Source organism: Aulostomus chinensis, chromosome 17, assembly GCF_037954235.1.
Source record: "Aulostomus chinensis isolate RoL2024-O1b breed Wild chromosome 17, RoL_Achi_v1.0, whole genome shotgun sequence".
Lineage (NCBI taxonomy): Eukaryota > Metazoa > Chordata > Actinopteri > Syngnathiformes > Aulostomidae > Aulostomus > Aulostomus chinensis.
The window spans coordinates 22,194,833-22,216,616 of record NC_141336.1 but is presented as its reverse complement, the minus strand read 5'-3'; the positions used below and the strand labels follow the sequence as shown (position 1 = coordinate 22,216,616).

Genomic DNA, 21,784 nt, shown 5'->3' with positions numbered 1-21,784 from the left:
AAAAAAATTAAAGTCTGCCAACTGTTAATGACCTGAAATGTCATGTAAGGCTGACACTGCAGGATTCTGATTTGTTAGCTATAATGGGAACTTTTTTTTTTCTTCTTTCTGCCCCAGTATTATTCAACTTTCCAGGCTAAAATGTTGCTCCTCGGAGCATATGTTTCTGACATTGCTACAAAGTCTGGAGGCAATGTAATTTGGGCCAGTGGGAAATTTGTCTGACTTGCTCAGCCCATTTTTGTTTTCACCTGATTTGCACTGAGGTTAATAGCTTTAGAGCTGCTGATGGAGCGGCAACTGCAGAAGTATATCCCAACTTCCACAGTAGTGAAGGTGCAGGTACTAAAATACACTGATGTTAGTGGGAAACATGGAAAATTACTGTATGGAGAAGCCAGGTATTGACATTGCAATGGTGTCTCATGGGGAATGAGACATCCCTGCTGTCATTAGGAGAGATGAGGCGGAAAGATAGGATGGAAAAATATCCCGAAACTCTTGTTCTTGGCGTATGGAAGAAAGTTAAAGATTAAAAAAATAAATAAATAAACATAGCTTGAATACGTAGAATATTCCCATGCTTCACTGTAATTGCAAGATTGAAAAAAAAACTATCAAAATGACGAGGTAGCAGGTAATAATTACAAGTTAAACTAGTCAATATGATGGGAAAAAAGTCACAGTTATGTGTTAACATGACATCAAAGTCATGATTCTGAGTTAAAATGTCGTATTATCAGATAAAAGTCACAGTTACGTGTTAAACTGAGATCAAAGTCAAAACGATTAGTTCAAGCCGTCAATATCATGAGAGCACAGTTAAAATAACGAGATGAAAGCAACGGTTATGTCACCCTTTCAAGATGAAAACGTCCCTCCACATCACATAATGGTGATTCTTATCTTTCTATCTCATTGTTCTGAGATCACATCTTTTTTAAAAAAAAAACTATAACTTTATTTCAAGCATGACTTTTCGTGTCTTAAGTTCTAACTTTGAATTTTGTCATTTCGAGTTTTTCAGCCGAACAGTCGTGACTTTCTGCCACATAACTGCTAAAATCAGAAAATCACAACCACAAATGTGATATTTTTATCATCAAGGATAAGTTGTTTTTTTTTCCCTTTCAACGCTGCAAATGGGCGCCCGTGGTCTCTTGAGAACCGAAAGCCCTGAGACTGACTAAATGAAGAGGCGTCTGTGGAGCATGATGATACGACTGAAGGCAAATAGCGCAAAAAGAGAGCGAGTGTTTGGCAGTAAAATCCTTGAATTGAGTGAAAAATAGCCCCAGTGTTCTACTGTAGGATGTCTGTGTTGCATTCATTATCTCCCGTGTCAAGATGATTCAGGGTCTGTGGACGACTTACTGTCTGTCATAGGGCACAGAGGACTGAGTCTCCCTGTTATGTAAAGGGATTTTGCTTCTCTGTGACCTCAAGCTGTTTGAGCTTATCAGGTTGTAAACAATGCGCCACGATAAATAAAGTGATGAGCGCTATGTCACCGAGCTGCAGCCCTCCTTGTTTTATGAGCTGCTCCGGCAGAGCAAAGTCAAATGTCAGTGACGTGGATTGAGAGGAAATGACAGCAGTGGACCCTCCTTAGCTGCACAAACATACGAAAAAACTGAATCGCTGGTGAAAGGCGCAAAGTGGAACCTGATGGTGAAATTCAAATGGGGGGAAAACAGGAGCGCTCATGATTCAGCCTGACTGTAACCATCAGTCTCACACTCTCTTCGCTAAGCCTAAACAGAGTGCGTGCGATTCAGTAGCGAGCCAGTGCATTATCTGATGTCTCTGGCCCTGTCTTACGCTTGACTAGCCAAGCAACGCATCTGTGCAGCCTTCATGAATAAAAGTGCAGCAGTAAACTTTGATTACGATCAAAAACCAATGCAGTGCTTAAAAACGACGAGTTTGCAGTGCTCTGTAATCACTAGCATCTCAAATCATTTCACAGAGCAATGATTAATATCTTCAGGGCTCCAGACACACACACACACACACACACATATAGGACCCTTACTCGTATACAGGCTGACCGGGGCCAGGGGACAAATGCTGGGGAGTCAGTCTTATTACAGTAATTAGTTCTCGCTGCTGAAATATCTGCAGAATTCATGCCTGACAGGTTGGAACAAGCAGGGAATTTCCCCGTGTGTGTGTGTGTGTGTGCGTGCCTGTTTAAATAGGAAGAATAATAGAAAGAGCTAGAGAGAGGGAAAGAGATGGAGTGCTTGTAAAAAAAAAAATGAATACAGTTGGAGAATGAGAAGTAAGACTATCAGCACATTAACGAGACCTAATTTCAAACAATTTTATAGCTCTATGGGTCTCAGACTCAAAAGCTCAGTGGATATTCCCTGCATTTCGAAGTTGTAAACCGCTATTTTGTGTCATAAATTTTGCCAACAAAATCCCCCAAAGTTTGGAAAACTATAATCAAAAAAAAAAGAAGGTGTACGACATCACAAACCCCGCTCAGACGCATCTGAACACAAGAGGACACGAGTTAACACTCGGCATTGGCCTGCACCTCCACATTCATCTCCAGTGACCTCACACTGTATTCACTCGTGATGAGATCTCACTTCACCACAATACATGCAAATAAACACCTACGCTGGTTCTGTTAGCAAATATTCACCAGAAACAGTTTGCGTTTATTACAAGAGGTATATGTGGTTACGTGCTTGAGTCGTGGGACAAACAAACAAACACAACACCAAGATAAAGTTCTGCAGTGGATTGAGTCGACATCACTCTCAGAAGGACTGTAACCGCGTCCTGGTGAAGGCTGCGCTGGCAAGGATGGAAACACCTGCCTACTGCACCAGGCTCCAGGAACTGTCAGGGGCTTTTCACACTTCCAGTTGTGCGTAACATGAATGAAATGTTCCGAAAAATACAAAATATTTCTTCCGACCACTTATTTAATGAGGCTGCTTTCCTCTCAAAAGTTAGAGGTCAAGCTTGCAAATTTGCCCAGTGAGCCTGTCACTCGTGATGTCTTCCATGAGAGCACTACAGTCTCTTTGGTTTCTCTTTTTCCGCTGATGTTGATGATCTGTGTAATATTTATTTAGCCCAGACAAAAAAAGTGGTGCTAAAAATGTGGACAGACCAAATAAAACAGGATGAGATTATTGCAAAACTAAAGGAATTAAGACTTTTGGGTTTTTTTTTACTCAACACGCGTCAAGTTCACTAAAAAGCTTCCAATGTTGACACGCCACCGTTGGAACTTTGAGAAATACGTGATTTGGTTTCATCTTCGGCTGTGTTAGTGGCCGATGCTGAATGATGAGGCGCAGGAAGAATATTTACACTGGGCTCGGTCAGCTGCGTTTACGCCCGTGTGTTGGCCAGGGACAGACACAGACGAGCAGGAGAGTGTCAGACGGTGTACCAGGCAACCATGAAGGCCTGGTCTCCATAAAAGCTCATTTTCGGATCTGATTCTAAATGTTAACGGTCAATTAGAGCCGACACAGAGTTTCGACCCTTTGCTTCAATTTTACAATGTTTGAAATAAATGTTTTACCTCGGCCATAATACTTCAATCTCGGTCATTGTTCTTTGTCTGTGTGAATCTTTTATTATCTGGCACTAATGTAATGGACTTTTACGCTGTTGTATAAGTACTTCATGGTTTATTGGTGGTTTCAGTCCCTTTGGCACCAGACTGACATCATGATTGGACTCTTCACATATCTAAACAGAACAGCAAACAACACTTGTACACAGTATCAATTTATCTGAATCTATGCAACTGCACCTTGAATTTATTCACAAACACACTTTAGTGTACAATTCAGGAGAATATTTGAAAATACACAAGTGCTCATGTATAAATTAGAGCCTTGATGTAATTTAATTGTTTAAGTTATATAGAAATTTTGCCCCCTCGAATTTACGAGAAAATGGGAAAGAAATATACACACCACAACAATTCTGGCTGTACCAGAATGGAAACATGTTCAGTCCTAGACTGTGTGCAAGCAAAAGCAAGCTAACAGGCTACAAATTAGCTAACGGGCTATCGCCATTGCTGACACATATTTCACATGAGTAGGAGGTGAAAAACTGACAAAATAAGCCGCTCCCCTCATCAGGCAGTGTTTTCATCCTGTTGCAATGAATATATATCCTTGTGTCAAACACTAAAAGGCAACATCTGTTTTAAACAGAAGACAAATCAATGTGTACACGAGGTGTGACGGCTTCTCCTTGGCTCACACTCCCTCATACCGTAAAGTTTCGAGTAAATCGATTCAATGCTGCTAACAGACAAACAGCACATTAAAACATTTCCACTCAGTTTGAGTAAAGCACAGTAAACAAATTGTGGGCTGGGATTCAACATGTAAACATCTGGTTGTTTCAGACTAACAAGTACTGGCATCATGCCACATTTTGTTTCTACCGTTAGTAACAATGTACCGAATTATTAAGTGAAGGAATTGTCAGTTGACTCCCATCATCATTTGGGAGCTGGAGGATCTTTGTGCACAGCAGAGATGAGCGATGGCGTAGCATGTAAAAAGGTATTGCTTTGTCGAAGGCCAGCTTTCATGAATGAGTCATGAATGGTCAAAGACATTCCCACTGAGTTGGTTGAGATTTTTTTTTTGTCTAAAGTTTCTGCTGCACATGTCTGTTTTGCCTGAATTGATGTCAAGCCCCCCCCCCCCCCCACACACACACACACACATTTCCTGGGATTCTTGAGCAAAGCTGAAATGTGTGTGTGTGTGTGTATGTGTGTGTGTTTGTGCTCCCCTGCAGCCATTAGAGCCAAACCTGGACAGCTGCTCACCTGGGAGAAAAAAAAAACAACTTCACCCACACAAGTCCGGTCTTATTGCGAGAGCTGAGGTTTCTCATGTCACATTGTGGAAGGAAGATCCTGATGCTGGTGGACTTGAGTTTGGGCTGCTGCAGGTTTCTCACCAGCGCTCTGTGGCAAGGAGCTGTCTGTGTGTGCCTTTGCCTTCTCATTAGCCACTGACGCTGGTGTTCCTGGTAACTCAGGAGCAGAGACACTGATGGCAGCAGTGATGCCACCGTGGCTGCCATCAGTTTTTAACCAGACATTTTCTTGTTTTACCTTGAATTCATTTATACACAATCTCCAATATTCATGCCTTATTATTTAGGCTAAGAGGCTACCGTATTAGCAACTATGAGATAAAGATGAAGCCTTTACAGCTCAGGTATTCCACTACCCTAAAGAAGAGGGATGCTCACACATCCCAGTAAAGGAGTGGAAGCTTCTTGCCCTGTGGTGAATTTGTGTAACCACTGATTGTTACTCCTCCTTCACACAAGTCTCGACTTTTTACTTCACCCAAAAAGTACATTAACAAATACACACACACGCGTGTCTTCAGCTCACAGACATTTTTCTCTCTCTTTTGCATCACTTCTTTGTGACGACAGAACACAGTAAGAGCCAGCCATGATTTTTTATTTTTTAGCTTGAAAGCTAATGAGAGCTAACAACAGCAAAACAGCCCCCAAAATACTGGCAGTTACAAACGAAGCACATCATGTTATGAATTGAGTTCTTCTTTATTCAGTCCTATGCTCAGTAATAAACACTTCATTCACACACAAAATCAACACTTTGATTTGTTGTTTGACTTGTTTGGAGTCGCGCTGAACTTGAGGAGTCATAGTCGGATTGATTTGGACTCAAATCCAAGTGTTTGTGGATTACGGAACACACGGCTGGGTAACCAACACGAGGGTTCTACGGGTCGAGGCGCTTGACAGTTGGTAAACAGATGTTGTTGCCGGCTCTTTCGGCATTCTGCAATCAGAAAGTGGGACTGCAGGAGGAAACAAAAACAACTTTGTGAGCTCAAATCACCCATTTGTGAGGACTTAAACACAAACTGCATTTTTCTGAATGAAGTATCGCTTTAGGAGTCCGACTAAGCCTGGATTGAGGAACGTCGTAAACGCTCTGTCACAGCGGCACTATTTGTTTATATATGCAACATTTATTTACATGCAACCATGGCTGGTAAATTCACCTGCCGCGACAAAAAAAAAAAAAAAAAGCCACGTTTGGCAGGTGTTAAATTCCAACCCTGCAGCGGAGTGTGAAAAAGAGAGGTGTTCCATTTCAATCTCCAGACAAGCTATATCCCAACACATTTGTCATCCCTGCGTTCAAACTGAAGCCAGATTAGATGTAATATCTGAGGCAGTGCCAGCTATCTGTCACAACTTTCTCCTTTCGGCCTCCCTCATTAGTTCTCCTCGTAAGATTTTATATGTCACGTACGCCACTGGAGGGTTCTCCTTGAGCCATTAAAAACTCATCTGAAAATATATTGAAGGGTAATATTAAGTGTGAAAATATCAAAGCAATGCAATAAGTGTGGTTCTCGGTGTGGGCAAGTGAGAGAAAGAGAGAGAATGTAGAAAGCTGTGTGACCAACTTTAGTTACGTGATGATGAGCTGCACTTTTCCTCGCCACTCGGTGAGAAATAGCTCACAGTTTAAGTGGCATGTTTTCCTAATCCCTCTTCACTTCACTCCCCCCACATCCCTTCTTTGTCAGATGACTCTTGTTGACATAAAAGCTGTTGCCTTGACATCTACTCAAACTCTAAGCCCCTGAAACCTTGTGTGGGCCTCCCAGGGCTGTGAAGGGTGCCGCAATCCAATGTCGCACTTTTAGCCATCAGGATGTTTGGCTCTTTGACGAGTACGGTGTAAGGAGCGCCGCCAGATCAGCGGGCAAAGGCCGGTAAAGCCGCAGACCAAAATCTAAGCTGAGAGGAATGACCTGTCAAGCTGTAGGCCAAAGGTCTCAGAACAAGCCAACCTGAGCATTCACAGCATAAACTGCAGCTTTGTGAAGCAGCGACAACACGGAGTCACGGCCGGTGAAACTACGCCAATAATTTTAGTGGCTGCGACTGAGAAATATCTTCATTAATCAGACAAGGTACCTGTGCAGAAGTGAGGTGCACAGGGAGCATTACAAAGCCTCTGTTGTATAATGCACAGCATCAGTACTCCCCTCACACCTACAGGAGCAGCAACCATCCTCCATACTGGACTCTGACCTTGGCCGGCAGTCTGGCACGCGTCCCATCCGTCTCGCCAACACACGATGTAAATGGGTTTCTTTAAATTAAAAATCCATGCCGTTCAATTGAATAGAGGACAGCGTCTCTGGGCAAAGGGGTAATATGCATTAGGGCATAATGATATTATCTATAAGGCCAAGATGCCCTCCATGCTCCTGAGGAAATGACAACAGGGTCCCAGATACATACTTGAGGTGTACAACATTAAAACCCTTAGTATACAACCTCATGCAGTTTAGGACTTAAGAAATAATTCGCCCAAAAACTACATTCACTAATAAGTGTCTTAAGCTCACAAAGATGTTTTTATTTTTCCCCAACAATGCGATACTTGTTTGTAACTCCAGAATGCAGAAAAAAATACAGCCAAGTATATTTAGCTTGAAGCTAATAGCGCCTGATGGCTACCACCTACAGAGTAAAGAAAACCTTTCAAAAATATTTTTCAGCCCTGTGTTTAGTAATCCACAAGCAATTTAGCTTGAGCTAAAAGTGAACCAATTCTAAGCGGCTCCGTGCTGCGTTATAGCATAGACGTTTTTTTGGGTGAAGTACTTGAAGGAGCTGCAGCAGAGTTGTAATTTAATACTCACAACTCCGGGGTCATTAGCATATAATGACCCAAATCTAAGATTTGCTTGTTTTCATTGGCTCATCAGGTTACTGGGAGCAGGTGGTTTCCAGTGAGCCACCATGATGCATCTACAGTCACCCAGAATGGACAAACCAGCACCTCTGAGCTACATTTAGAGGAGCCTTTCAACTGTTGTACGAACTGTCATCATGACATTGTTACTTCAGCATTACTTTTATCCACTCATTGCTTTTAGATCGCAAACTTGGAAGCAGCAGCTCCTGGGGACGGCTGTTAAACTCACCAAGCTTTGAGCACCTCTGGATGAGGCTGTGGACACAGACAGCAGCTCTCTGTTCTGATGTATCTGGGACTTCTAAAGGTTCAGCAGTACGAATATAGTTTTTTTCAGCCATGGATGTAAAAAAGAAAAATTGTATTTTGAGAAAATGTTACCTCCCTGCCAGGATCTTTTAAGTTGTTCTCGATCTGAAGTGGTTAGTTTATGGCCTGGCTGATCATTTTGGGTTATTAGCGACTTGAAAACCCACATAATGACAAATATAAGATCATGGAGCCAATCCCAGCATCGCAGGGCCAACACATATAGACAGACAACCATTCACCTACGGTCAATTTAGAGTATCAATCAGCCTCGTCCCCTCTTGATGTCTTTGGACTGTGGGAGGAAGCTGGAGTACCAGAGAGAACCCACAGAGGAACAGGGAGAACATGCAGACTCACACAGAAAGACCCCGTGCTCCAGCCGGGGCTCAAACCCACAACCTTCTTGCTGGGAGGCGACAGTGCTGAACACTGCAGCACCGTGCTGCCCGAAATTTGACCACTATGTCGCCAAAATCTTACAAACTATTCCTTCAACTGATAAGCAGTTCAGTGCATTTACCTTAATAAGATGTACCTGCTTGGTTGGCAAACAAACAACAGCCACTAAGCTAAGCTGAACTTTCTCGCTATCACTATTTACCCCTAAAGATCTTACTCGTATTTCTCAAATGTCACCACTTCCACATTTCCCCCTCTGATGTTTTGTCCTAAATCCCTCCACTCACTCCTCACTTTCCTCTTCCCGATACTCCCTGATGTACCCTACACTCAATCCACCTCCTTTCCCTCTCATTTTATTCCACTTTTCCCTCCTCACAACATGGTTCAGGGTCTCGGTGAAGGTTCGGTTAATGATGCCTGCTGACGTTGAGTAAACTGTCCATGCATCAGCTGAAGGACGGAGGAACAGCTGGGAATCTCTTGTCCTCTAATGAGAAAAGTTAAATGTGACTGACACTATATGTCACTGGAACTATCTGAATGCTCATCAAGGTTACTGCATATGTTATTACATGCGCTTTGCATGTGCCGTCTTGCAATAATTCCTGTCGGGGCCGTGTCGTCACGCGGTCATTGTCAAGGTGAATACCGTCACTTAGACTTTCCAATCATTTCTATGTTTAAGACCAGCGCATTATTGAAAGTGCCCCTCCTGCCCTTGTCCTTTAACAGCTATGGCATAAGCCTGTGGTTTCCCTCTCGGCGGCAGGAACATTTTCAAGATGTGCAGACGGGGTTCTGTAGACGGGTCCTCAGTGCTGGCTAAAAGATTATCTTTTGGTCGTTCGTTCATCTTTGCTCTCTTCTTTCATGTCATCTTGTATTTCATTGTAAGTTCTGCCCTTCGCATCCAACAAACCAAGAAGAAGTTGCATAAAAAAAAAAAAAAAACAATCTAAGCCTAAATGCTCTTCAGCAGCGTAATTAAGCAGTGTGCCGTCATCGTGTCACACTCACATGCAGATTGGCTCCTGATGCCCTGATCTACACCGGCGTTTGAAGTAATTCATTGCAAGACTAACACAGTTACATGAACAAATTACTTTTAGCTGTAGCCTGGTGATATAATGGATTAATTAAAGAATTTCTGGAGCATTATTGCCATGACTACGTAAGTCACTTGTGCATCACTGAGTTCCTCACCAAAATTAATCTCAGTGGTGTTTCTTTACATTTAAATCAATCATTGCACTGCTGCCATTGCCAAATAAGACAGAGAAAAAGCATTTCCTTAGCCCCTCCTGTTGCCGCAACAAAGGCTGAGACGGTGGCGTCACGGCAGGGGAAAAAGACAGGAACATCAAGGTCCAGTGGAATCTTGTCTAAAGCTGTGGGAACTCTCCAGGTTGAAAAATGGCAACTTGAGGAAAAACACTGCAGGAAGCAGCTGGACAGGGCCAGCACCACGCTGCTAGCAGGGCGGAGAGGCCCAGCAGATGAAGATCAAATGTAACAGAAATTAAACGGTCTCTTGATTGGCCGAGCTGCTTAAAACTGGAGAGGTTACAGAGTGTAGCCTCTGTCAAGAGAGGAGCGCCAAGCTAACATTTGTCAAGCTACTGTATGTTTTTGTTTGTTTTGTGTGATAATAGGTGATAGAGGCTCCCAGCAGGACACCCTTTGCAAAGACAAGGAGACAAGATGTTCTTCAATCCGTCTCTCTCACAGGATGGCAATTATTTGCAGGCAATAAGGCTTTGTTGTCCTTGTAAATTCACTCCATCCTTCTCTGACAATGGAACGAGCAAACATTAGAGCTGGGTATTATATGTTATCTTTTCTATGGCAATAAAATACCTCCATAACAATCATAAAAGCAGCACTTCATTTAATAGATACTGAGAAAATTAAGGCTGCTCTAAATCTAACATTAGCTAGAAGGGCACTCCAGAGTGAATTTATCTGAAGAGGCCAATGTACAAGGAATATTATGTTTTGACATAATACTGTGAGATCATACTGTCAACTACACAACAACTGCAATAAATTTACGAGTCCTATAACTCTCGCCACCTTTTGGTTTATCAAAGTTGAAACAATACATGTGTTTTTGCTTTAACTCTTCACGATAACATGAAATGTTGAGAATGCTGTAATAGCTGTAGATTACTGACAGCAGACATTTCAATTGTTCACTATGAGCTTTGTTGTCACGATGTCAAGAACGCTGGATTTATACTACATAATTGTTGCACAATATGTAAATGCTCAGAACAAGAACTCTTTCTTTTCTGTTATTTCTGATTTCTTCATTTTTAAGCTTAAACAGGTAATCCTGAAAGTGTTTGGTCTGTTTATTTTATTTCTTTATTTCCTCTCTTGTAAGAGATACAGTATGTGTGGTTTGGAATGGCGTAAACGGATGCACATGAGGCCGCCATGTTGATGATGTTGTGGTAGTTTCAACAACGGGTTTGATTTGTTGTCATGGGTATTTATCTCCCCCGGCTCCAATCTGCATTGATGGGAACACAAAACCTGGGTGAACTGAGTAATTCGCAGCTGCTTTGACAGTTCCAATCTCTGACCCACGTATGAGGAGCAGTCGGACTGCCATTATTAACAATATTATATATATATATATATATATATATATATATATATATATATATATATATATATATATATATATATATATATATATATATATATATGTATATATGTATACACACACACACACACACACACACACACACACACACACACACACACACACACAAAGGAAAGGCAACCTCTGTGATTTTTGTCTTCTTGGCCACAAATTCAACCCATCTGCATTCAGTGAGCAGCGCACTCACACCGTCTTTTACATCTCTCTGGTGCGGTGACTGCTTTCAAGACGTCTAAAAATTTGCACCAGGCAACTCCTCGTGTGCTCCCGTGAGAATGGGATCAAACGATCTTTGAAAGCGGGTTCACTTGGGCTGAAAAACCTTCCAATACACGGGTGTGTGTCGAGGGAAAAAAAAGTCTATAAACTTTTTTTTTAATTTTAATTTCAGGGATGCACGCCTCCACCAACCTTTGTGAAAATCTGCCAAGACGTTTTTTGCGTAATCTTGCTGGCAACTGCGATATCTCCTGTGAGTCAGCATAATCTGCTGCTCGTGATTTGCCAATAATTGTCTAATGCTGTTTGTTTCCACAAAATAACAGTTCTGAAAGAATTTCCCTGAAGTTGTACCATCGAAACACTTCAAGATTAACGAATAGCTTCAGTAGAAGAATGCGAGGCTAAAAACAAAGGTGGCGGGGCTAATTTCAGAGGCTGACCCTTTATTGATGGCTGTGCTATGGATAGACTCACACTAAAAAAGAGGTCTGTTACTCAGCCCTCGACACACAATCGACATACACACTCCCCTCTGCCCGGCCACACAGACATTTTCACGCATAAAATACAGTATACACACATTCGCCGTCCTTCCCGCGGGCCTCACCTCACTATTCTGTCAGCCTGTCTCAGCGGGAAGGTCACTGGTACACAGTTATCACGCTCAATTTGATTACCTCTTAATCCAATCAAGTAATGCAGAGAGCACCATTGATTTCTGAGACATAGAATAATGCTCATTGGACGTCAAGGCACATGGCCGATTCCTGGACAAGGTTAATTCCAGGGGTAAATATCATATCTGTCACTGAACATGTTTGCTTTGTTCCTCCGGCTTCACCCCCCTCCCCCCGACTGCAAAACAAAGCTGTCCGCTCCTGTTGTATTCACACGTCGTTTCTGGTCACTACAGTTAAGTGAGATTGATGAGTAAGAAAATCCTGCAACAGATGAAATCCCTGAGCAAGAGTGACCAGACCAAAAAAATAAAGATCACCCCTAAAAATAGAACTCATGCACAGAGACAGGCTGGTTAGAGGGTGAGAGATGTGCGGTAGTGGCATGAGAAGACCCCTGCAAACACCGGAGAGGAGAGATCATTCAAATAGGTTTGTTGGACACACAAACACACAGATGGACATGCGCGAGAGTGCACGGACACTCGTGAAATGGACACATTAAGTGAGATGTGAAGCAGATGTGATAAGTCAGCATTCTGAAGATTTGTCCTTCAGCCTTCATGTTGAGTCGGTCAGGTAAGAGTCATGACAGCTGCCCCCCCCACCCCTCTGGGATTACTTTGTGTTGACCCTGCCCACCCCGCAAGTGCAGGTAGCAGCTCTGATAGTGTGAAATTTGCAGGAGTTGTATACTCTCTCCATACTGCTTTGTATTCATCTTGCGCCGCATCGTTGCGTGGCTGAGATGAAGACTGAAGAACAGCGTGCCTGCAGCGAAGTGTCGCCCCCGCTCCGCTTCCCACCCTCCCCACCACAAGCCGGAAGATGACGATGACAAGCTTTTGGGGAATGGCGAGGCCCACTCACCTTCTGGTTCACCACACAGTGTGCACTGTGATTCTAAACAAGGACCAAAGAGAGACAAGAGGAGGTTAAACAAAGGGAACACACATGTTTACGCCTGGGATTTCAACTTCACCAGCCTGTATGTTTAAATGTACATCATTATTTCTCTCGATGAAAAAACAAACGAAACCAATAAGAACTGAAGAAGAAAACAACAACATGTCTCTGGTCCCAATGTCTTATAGCTGCCGTGTGCAACATAATGGAACACCAGCCACCATGCAGAATATGACCATCAGCCACATGGCTGCAAACAAAAGATACAATGATGCAGAGACAGTTGTCGGAGAAAAAAAGTCAAAATGAGAAATGATATTGCTTCAATTCATCACTGACAATAGATGCAGTGTACAAAACCATGAAGAAGCAACCAAGGGTGAGGCTTTCAGATTTAAGAGAGTGATTGTCCATCATTTTATTCACATTAGGACTTCAATCAAAACACAAACTTGACATGCGTCTTTTTTTATCGTAAATGTGGATGAAAAGTTGAGAATCAGCACTTCTTTCCAACGTTAGCAAGCCTGCGAGGCACTCAGCATCGTGAACAGAATAATAAAGGAAGTGTGTGTTGCACACTCAAGCTTTGTTCTCCACACGCAACCAAATAACCAGCTTTAGTCTGAAGTATTCCTCCCCCCCCCCCGACACAGCAGTGACCAGCAGAGTCTGTGTTGTCGTGTTTCTGAGGCTCTCCTTCATCTAACAATCACTGCTAATTGGAGCTTAATTAGATCAGAAGAAACCTTTCGCTCATGACTCGTCTTTTCTTTGGTGAGAAACAGAGACAGCCGATAGACATAAATGGCATCCCTCTGAGTGCCGCCTGTAAAAGCTGCTTGTGCTCCAAACTTTAACCTGCTTAAATGGATGACAAAACACATCACTTTCTGTCTCTTTTGTTGTAGTGTTTTGCAGGAGAACCTTTTTGGGGAACAAGCACATTTGCCATCTTCCCCCAGAGCCAAAGGAGTCTGTACAGGGGCCGAGACCCCCCGGGACCAGCTAGTTAGCTTAGCACAATGATAGTGGATAGGCAGGTTAGCGTTCCTCTTACCAGAGGAAAAAAAACAAAACAATGGACATCAGTCTCGGCTATGATAGGCTAACCTCACGTGGATAATGAGTTATAAGCATTGCTAACAGCAGTTCATTAGACCTGCTGCTCCAGAGAAATGACTGATGAACGTTAGGAAACCATGTACACGATCCATATTAAAAAAGAAAAAAATAGTCATGTGATGCAAAGGGGTGGTTTGCAGATCTATTTGTTTTCATGCCAGCCTGAGGGCCTAACCGAGGATTCACTGAAAAGGACAACGTCAAGTTGACTTAGTCTTCCCTCTGTTTTCTGAATAACCGGCTTCTTCCAGAGAGCACGTGGTCTTTGTCAGACCCCGCTGACCCTGGAACAGACCTTAATAATGTAATAGTCTTTCATAGAGAACCCACTGAAGCAGCCGCGCAGAACGAAAAAAGTTTCTTTATCTAAGTAAAAGTTGCATGAAATGTTCTTGCAGACGCCAAAGGACAATACAATTTGACAATAAAATCAATGTTCCAAGGTTCCTTGAGTGACGGGGGGAGGACTACAACTGCCGGTGGACTACAATGACAAGTTGTTTCAGTCATCATTCGACAGGTTTGTGAAGCCGTCACCTTCTTGCTGCATTGTCACTGAGTGCAGAGACTGAAGTCAAGGCTCTTGATGTCGTCACCGTTTCACACGGTTTGCAACAACGTGCACCTTTAGTGACGTCAGCCTTGACTGTCATGTGCTTTTAATTCCAGCTTGCAAGTAAAGCAAAGAAATCGCAGGTCTTTCATTTTCTTAACAGTATTTTCTGTAAATGCTGACACAAACGAAGTCATGTGAGTCACGTGTTCAGAGCTAAAACTCCCATGTGGATCACCCTGGAAACTCTCTCTCAATGAAACCGTACTTGCATGGATGGAGCCTTAAATGCACTCCCTGCATTGAACAAAAGTTTTGCAATAATTGATGCGAGCACGTCTCATTAAAGCCAATGAGATCACATCTGCACAGCGCTAAACGTGTAAAGAGCTGACAAAGCCCAGATGTTATTGTCACTTTGCAGGGCTGAAGCATTGCGCTGTAACTTTATTTGGATCTCTGTGTTTGTAGACGACTGCTTGTTCAGGGAAAGGGGGCGATTGGGGTTTTGGGGATTGAACCACACACAAACTGTATGGCCCAGTAGTACAGTGGCAGACAGCTGAAGCCTGGAGAGAATTTACTGGTTTAATTAGTCCATTTTACCTCCTTCTCCCTACAGTGTAATTCCACAGAGTCAAAGCAATTGGCTCGATTAGCTGGTCCTGCCTGTTAAAATTTAAAGCGTTCTTAAATTTCCCTGTGTGGAGCCCATATTGATCCTGGTCAAGCTGTTTATACAGTATGAGAACTCTTCTTGCGTAATTCTCATTTGCTTTTCAGCAGCAGGTGTCAAATGGCTGCTAGCCCTTAATCCTCAGATGAACATGAGGTTATCACTTTTTGAAGGGGAGGGAGAAGAGTTCGATGCAAATGCGAGCCACGATGGGCTCTGGTATCACTGAAACGGAATCTCTGAGAACCTCTTTGCTCACACTTGTCCTGTTATTCTATCAGCACTCAACACAGGTACTGCAACACCACAGATACATATCTACAAAGCAGAACGTGTTCATCGTAGACCTGATGACAACAAGCCGATAACAAACAGGATGGAGGGGATTTGCAGAGGTGGGGAACCAGAAAGAAAGAGTCTAATGGAAGGTGCTGTTGGATCTACTGTTTATGCAGCTTGACTCGTGGTCCTGCAGCCCCCCTCCACCTGTAGACCCCTTGGATCCTCCGACCTCAGTCTCTTCAAGGCTCCCTGCACCCTTCACAAATCTAACCAGCTAGGATACATCCTCATCCTATTGCAATGTATCACAACACTTGGTCTTCGATACACAAGCACTGAACATCCATATTTCTATTAAAACAGTTGTTGTTAACAGCTGTTGATGTTTGTCTTCAGTTGCACAGACATCAGGTATCGGAACTGCCATGCTACTCCCACAGAATGGCTGGAAGAAGATACTATCGTGGCCAAAAATACTGTGATAATATTGTATTGCCAGTTACTTGAAGTTTTCTATGGATGTAGTGTACTGTGTCTACAACTACCTCAAATGTGTTACTAAATTGCTGATGTGTCCCTGTAGGGACAATTACTGACTTTTAAAACAAACTCCAACCTGTTTGGATTAAAAAAAAAGGCAACAACAGCAGTCCAGATATCATGATGGGCATGAGAAGTAATGAAACCTCCCAGAGTAACAAATGATTCACCCTGTTAGGAGCTCAAACCGCCAAAGACTCTAATAAAAGGTTTTCAAGAGACTGACTGCATGAAAAAACCATGTCTTATAAGAGAAAGAAACAGCCTTTTTACAAGCCACTGAACGGTTCATCTACACTGAGTTTATCAAACTCCATTGAAGGAAAACAGCAGATAAGAACATCACGCAGCACAGAATAATGACGGACGTACAAGCCCATGATCCAATGGTATAATCACCTTAAATAACCTATCACTGACTCTTCTTTCTCCTTTTCCCAGCCTGTCGTGTTGCACAACGTCGTGGCAAATTGAGCCCCGAATACACCAAGTCTTATTTTGAACTGTCAAAGGCGGCATGAGTTTGAGCTACAAATGAAAGATAGAAAAGAAAGAAGAAAAGGAAGGATTTCGCTTGATCAGACCAAACAATTTACCTTGTGAAAAGTCTGAGAATTTTGACTTTAGGAGAATTATTTACAGCATTTTTTATGGCAGAGAAAGAAAGGGAACATTAGCCCTCATCATCAAGGAAGCAGCAGAATTAAATCAGGACAGGAAATGTCTGGAAACAAAGATACACGTTCGCCTTTGACAAATGGAAGTTGTTGCTCAGGGACAATTGAAGCAGCCAGTTTTCTGACAAGCAGGACCTGGAAAGTTAGAGGAGGATGCTGATATCTGATTTTAAGGACCAGTGTCAGTTTTAATAGCATCTAGCGATGAAGGAGGAGATACTCTGTTAGCATCCTGGCCAAACTTGACCTCTAGTTGGCTGCCAGTAGATTAAGTGTGTGGCATCCCTGGGTATTAAAACATCTCCAAACAAAACCTAAACAGAGCAAAGCCTCAGCCTTGATATTATAATGTGTTCATCCATAATTAAAGGCAGTATTTCCATATCAGCACTGCTTACTTACACCTTCCATGTTGGCTGATCTCTCTCTCTCTTTTCCCCTCACTCTTTCACTCTCTCTCTCTTTCACTCTCTCTCTCTGTCTCCCCGCTTCTTTTGCTCATTTGATGTGTGAGAAATACAGGTGCTAATTAGCAAGTGCTAAGAGTGTTCTTGGCTTTTTAAAGCGAGGTGAGGCAGATGGGGACGCATGGAAATTGTGTAGCGTTTGTTCTGGGGTTTGCCACACAGGTGTGAGGGCATTAAAGTTTGTTTGGGAAGTTTATCAAAGTGAATTTTTAGTTTTATTTTATGTCAACAAATGACCACACAGGGGAACGGTTTAGAGCACATACGGCTAATATAAGTAGATGTCACGGTGAACAGATGTGTGAGTGAAATTTTGTTTTCATGGTAGTTTTTTTTCTTTTGGGAAATCCTGCTAGCAGCCTGAATAGAAACAGGACAAACCAACAGACGCGGGTGAAACCATAACCTCTTTGTGGAGGTAATAAAGGCTTTTTTACTGGGATAGGGTCAATAGGAAGTCAATAAAGGGAAGTACACCATAATGTGCCGCCCATATAGACGCTGGCTAACCAAAAAAGGTTTGGTCACACATATAAACTGATGGCAGTCAAGCAAATCACAAGAACGACACCGTTCTCATCGAGTACGATCACCAATTTCAGTTTACTTTCCCCTTGACTGGCGTAATCCATCTTCAACGGCGCTCCCTCTGCGCATGTGGAGCCTCCCCATGGAGCTGATTTAGCACTTTTCACAGGAGATGCTGTGTTGAGCGCAGGGCGAGAGGAGACCTTATCTGCCTGGCATTATAAGCCCTTCCTGCCCCTTCAGGAGCTAATTACACAGTACCAAACAAGTTTTCTGGGTTTACTGCATACACAATCAGTGCTGCACGAATTAATACATGTACGCAGCTCCAGAAACACCATACGGGTTAGTATGTATTAATCTCAGAGGGTCTGTTTTCTGGAATTTAAGCCACCGACTGGCATTTCAGTAAATGAGCTTATTGGAGCAGTGGAGTATCGATACTCTTCTCATGTCTGACCCTTTAGTACGAAGCTGCAGCACAGCCAGGGGAGGGTTGGGGTCGCTTATCAGGACAACTGGAAGCAAGAGGAGACAGCTGGGATTCTCACTGACACCATACAGTCAAGATGAATTACTGTAAGATTGCAATGTGTCCTGCTCTGAATGTCACTTTCATCACTTCATGGCTTGGCACGTATGGATTTGAAAGATTCTGAAATCAATTAATTGATGGAAATCTGATAAAAGTACAGCAAAATACAATATTAGGATAATCCTTTAACAACACGTACCACTTCAGATATGTGGGTAGAGACGCAAGGAGCTCACTGGCAGAATCTGACGTGCATCAAGACACGCCAGCCTCCTGTGTCTGTGCAATGAGAACAACAGCTTCATTGGGAAGAAGGAACACCGGAACAAGGTGTGTCACAGTAAATATGTGTTGCTGTTGGGTTTTTTAAAAATATATAAAAGGCTTTTCGTGAGCTCCTGTGACGATGAGTAGAAAAACAGTGGGAGGTTTATTGTGAGAGCAGGAATCTCTGTAGCAGACAAACACCGTCATTCTGCGGCGAGTAAAAAGCCATCACATGTCAAGATGTACTCCTCGTCTACTCAGGAAGAACATATACGCATTCGTGTGCGTGTGGGGCGATGTAAAACACCTCTCATGGGATTACTGTGGCTGCTTTGTGTCTGCATGTGACGTAAAATGAGGCTTTGACACTTTTCCTCCAGTGTGTAATATTTTCCTTTGTTGCCCAGATGGTTAGGTAATGGGTGCTGGAGACTAAAGTAGCCCTCCCTAAAGATAAGAGGCCATTCCCACCTCTACATCGCATCCATGTGAGTGCTTTCATCGTTTGATCGCGGTGAACAGTAACCACACTGATGACGGCTGACTGAAATAGAAACAGTGACATCAGTTACCCTGAATAAAATGACTAGAGGCTGTTTTGGAGGCCCCACGATGTCGTGGATGAGCAGTCATTCAAAAGATGAAATTAGACTTTCTTTTTGACGTTTGAAGATTATCAATACCTCAAGTGAATTTTAAAGGTTTAACTGAGATTTGTGAGGGATTCCTTCGTTTTTCAGCTCTAAATCAGTGCACGGCTGAACACAGGGCTGTATGGGTGGTGGCTGGGAGTTAAATCATTTAAGAGCACTTCCATCAGCACAACAACAAAGTAAAGTGCAGCATATGGATGTAAAATTGCATATGTGGTCATCTAAATATACACACACACATATTATCTATATATATATATAGACATGTAATATGCATATGCATGTATGTTGCAGCTGCAGGTATTTCTATGTTCTCTACTGCAGCAGGAGCCTTCCCACTGTGTGAGTGTGGACATGTGAAGCAACATTTCGTTTAGCAGGGTTTTCTTTTCCCTTCACGTTAGTTCATGTGTCTTACGCCTGTGTGGGACTGACAGATTGAGGACAAGGGATGAATTCTGGAGGATGAAGCTAAAAAAGAGGAAGAGGTAAGCCCCAGGGGTCGTAGGTCAGATTTATAGGTGGTTCCTCTTACCTCCTGGGAGGCAAAAAGAGTGTGAAGGAGGGTGGATATAAATATTTGAGGGGAGAGGCAGGAATAGAATGTATAGATCTGAGGCGGTGCAGCAGGGTTGGGTAGAGGGAAAAGGATGGAGGGCTGAAGACAAAGAGAGACGTTTATAGACAGAAGCAGAGCAGAAAGGATATTGATGGCCTCCTTCACACGCCAGCAGCCCCTCTGTCTTTCCAGGGCATCTATCAGGAGCTCTTGGCCACTAGATGAGCGTATTGACACCTACTGACGGAGAGGGTGTAGCCGTCGATGATACGTCCCTCACCGCTCCTCCTCCGACATCTTCACATCCTCTTGGGACACTTCAACCTTCTCACTCGCCTCTCAGAGCTGATAGTAGTGTGTTAGTGGACAACTCAACAGGATCTGAGCCAGTCACTGATGTGTTCACGGTGTAGTCAAGGTCAGCTGATTGTGACCGACATGTCCACATGACAGCTGTAGTGGACTTATTTGTACTGTACCTGAAGGAGGTTCAAGATTGTTTAAAACCTCCGACCAGGAGACAAAGTGGGTCACATGGGAGTCAGCCATGCTTGAGCTGCATCAGCACTCATCTATACGAAGAATATGACATCACGGCAAGATCAAAATGTTACAGTGTTGTTAGACTTGACACAAAATATAAAAAGCAAACAGGAAAAACGGCCTGTGTTAAAAAAAAAAAAGACTATGGGAGGAGCGGAAGCGTTTTTTTTTTTTTTCTTCCTTGAGGCAAAAAAAAAAAAAGAACATCAAACAGATACAAGCATGCTTGAGGTATTGTTGCTGTTTTGTTTCCAAGCACTGGTCATTGACCATGCCTCTCATATACCTGAGTGAATAAAAAATAAAAATAATTCACAGTGATATACTGTCGCAACACATTCACATGAATAGAATCAATATTATATAATATATATATATAATATAATATATATATATATATATATTTTTTTTTACAATTAACATCACACCTGATTTCTATGACTAAATGTTTTCAGAAGGAAGACAAATAATGGAGACGTGATTTTAAATATAAATGTAATAAACTATACAGGTCAAATCATCGGGGACGTCTTCAAATGTTGAGCCGTGAATCAATATACGTAATCACTGACAAGCTCTGGAGCCGCTCATTGCCTCCTACATGTGTACGCCATTGTGCACAATAAGAGTGGGCGAAGAAGTAGAAAAGAGACTCTGTCAAGCATGAAAGTAATCAGCAAGGTCGGTGACAGTGGTACTGGGGCTACTGTCTATTATTCTTATTCATTCAGACATGTTAGTTTTTGTAGATACAAAGCAAACGAGACATGCAAGGGGACAAAGTAGGAGAAGGGAAAGATTCTCTGCAGGCATGTTGGGATTTTTGTTCTCTGAAAACTTAAGAAATATGTGAGTTTTTACTTGATTGTTTCAGTAACTTTGAAGTATGGAAAAAGGCAGAATAAGGCAAACCATTCAGTCTGAATCAAGAAAATGAGACTTGAAAATGAAAATGTAAGTAATTAGGTCAAAGTCAAGTTAGTCTACTGATCGCTTTAAAGGAACACAGCAACTTTTGGAGAAATGCCTTTTTTTTGCCATCGTCCACAGAGCCAGACGAGGAGTGCGTTACCCTTCTCTCCACTCTGTGTGCAGTGGGATGCTGAGATGCTAGTTAGCTTAGCACAGTGAACTTTCAGGGATGGGCAAGTTAGCATACCTCCATCGAAAATCAAACTGCAGTTTAAAAATGACTGTAATTTTCTGAATCAGTCCCTTAAAATGACTTTCCTCACTAGGTGCTGGGATTTTACGCAGCACCTAAAAAAACGTCAGCAAACGAAACAAACATTTGTTGACACTGAATTTATGAGAGAGGATCAAGTTTACGACTGGACCAGCCCAGATCCTGAACCCAATCACTTCGATGACTTTTAATGGTGGTATGCTAACACTTCCCACCCACTACCACTCTTTGTGCT

General features: G+C 42.7%; 1 protein-coding gene across 7 annotated transcripts in view; it reads right to left on the bottom strand.

The window, feature by feature from the left end:
• dlgap2a (discs, large (Drosophila) homolog-associated protein 2a) overlaps nucleotides 1–21,784 on the bottom strand; it is a 162,384-nt gene that overhangs the window by 73,944 nt on the left and 66,656 nt on the right. For 4 of the 7 annotated variants that reach the window (XM_086181612.1, XM_086181605.1, XM_086181608.1 and 1 more), the window contains one exon: nucleotides 12,923–12,955. The exons of the other annotated variants lie outside the window; for them this stretch is intronic. In XM_086181612.1, coding sequence (XP_086037738.1) covers nucleotides 12,923–12,955 — 33 coding nt within the window. The remainder of the gene's footprint in view (nucleotides 1–12,922; nucleotides 12,956–21,784) is intronic. 7 annotated transcript variants of the gene reach the window in all.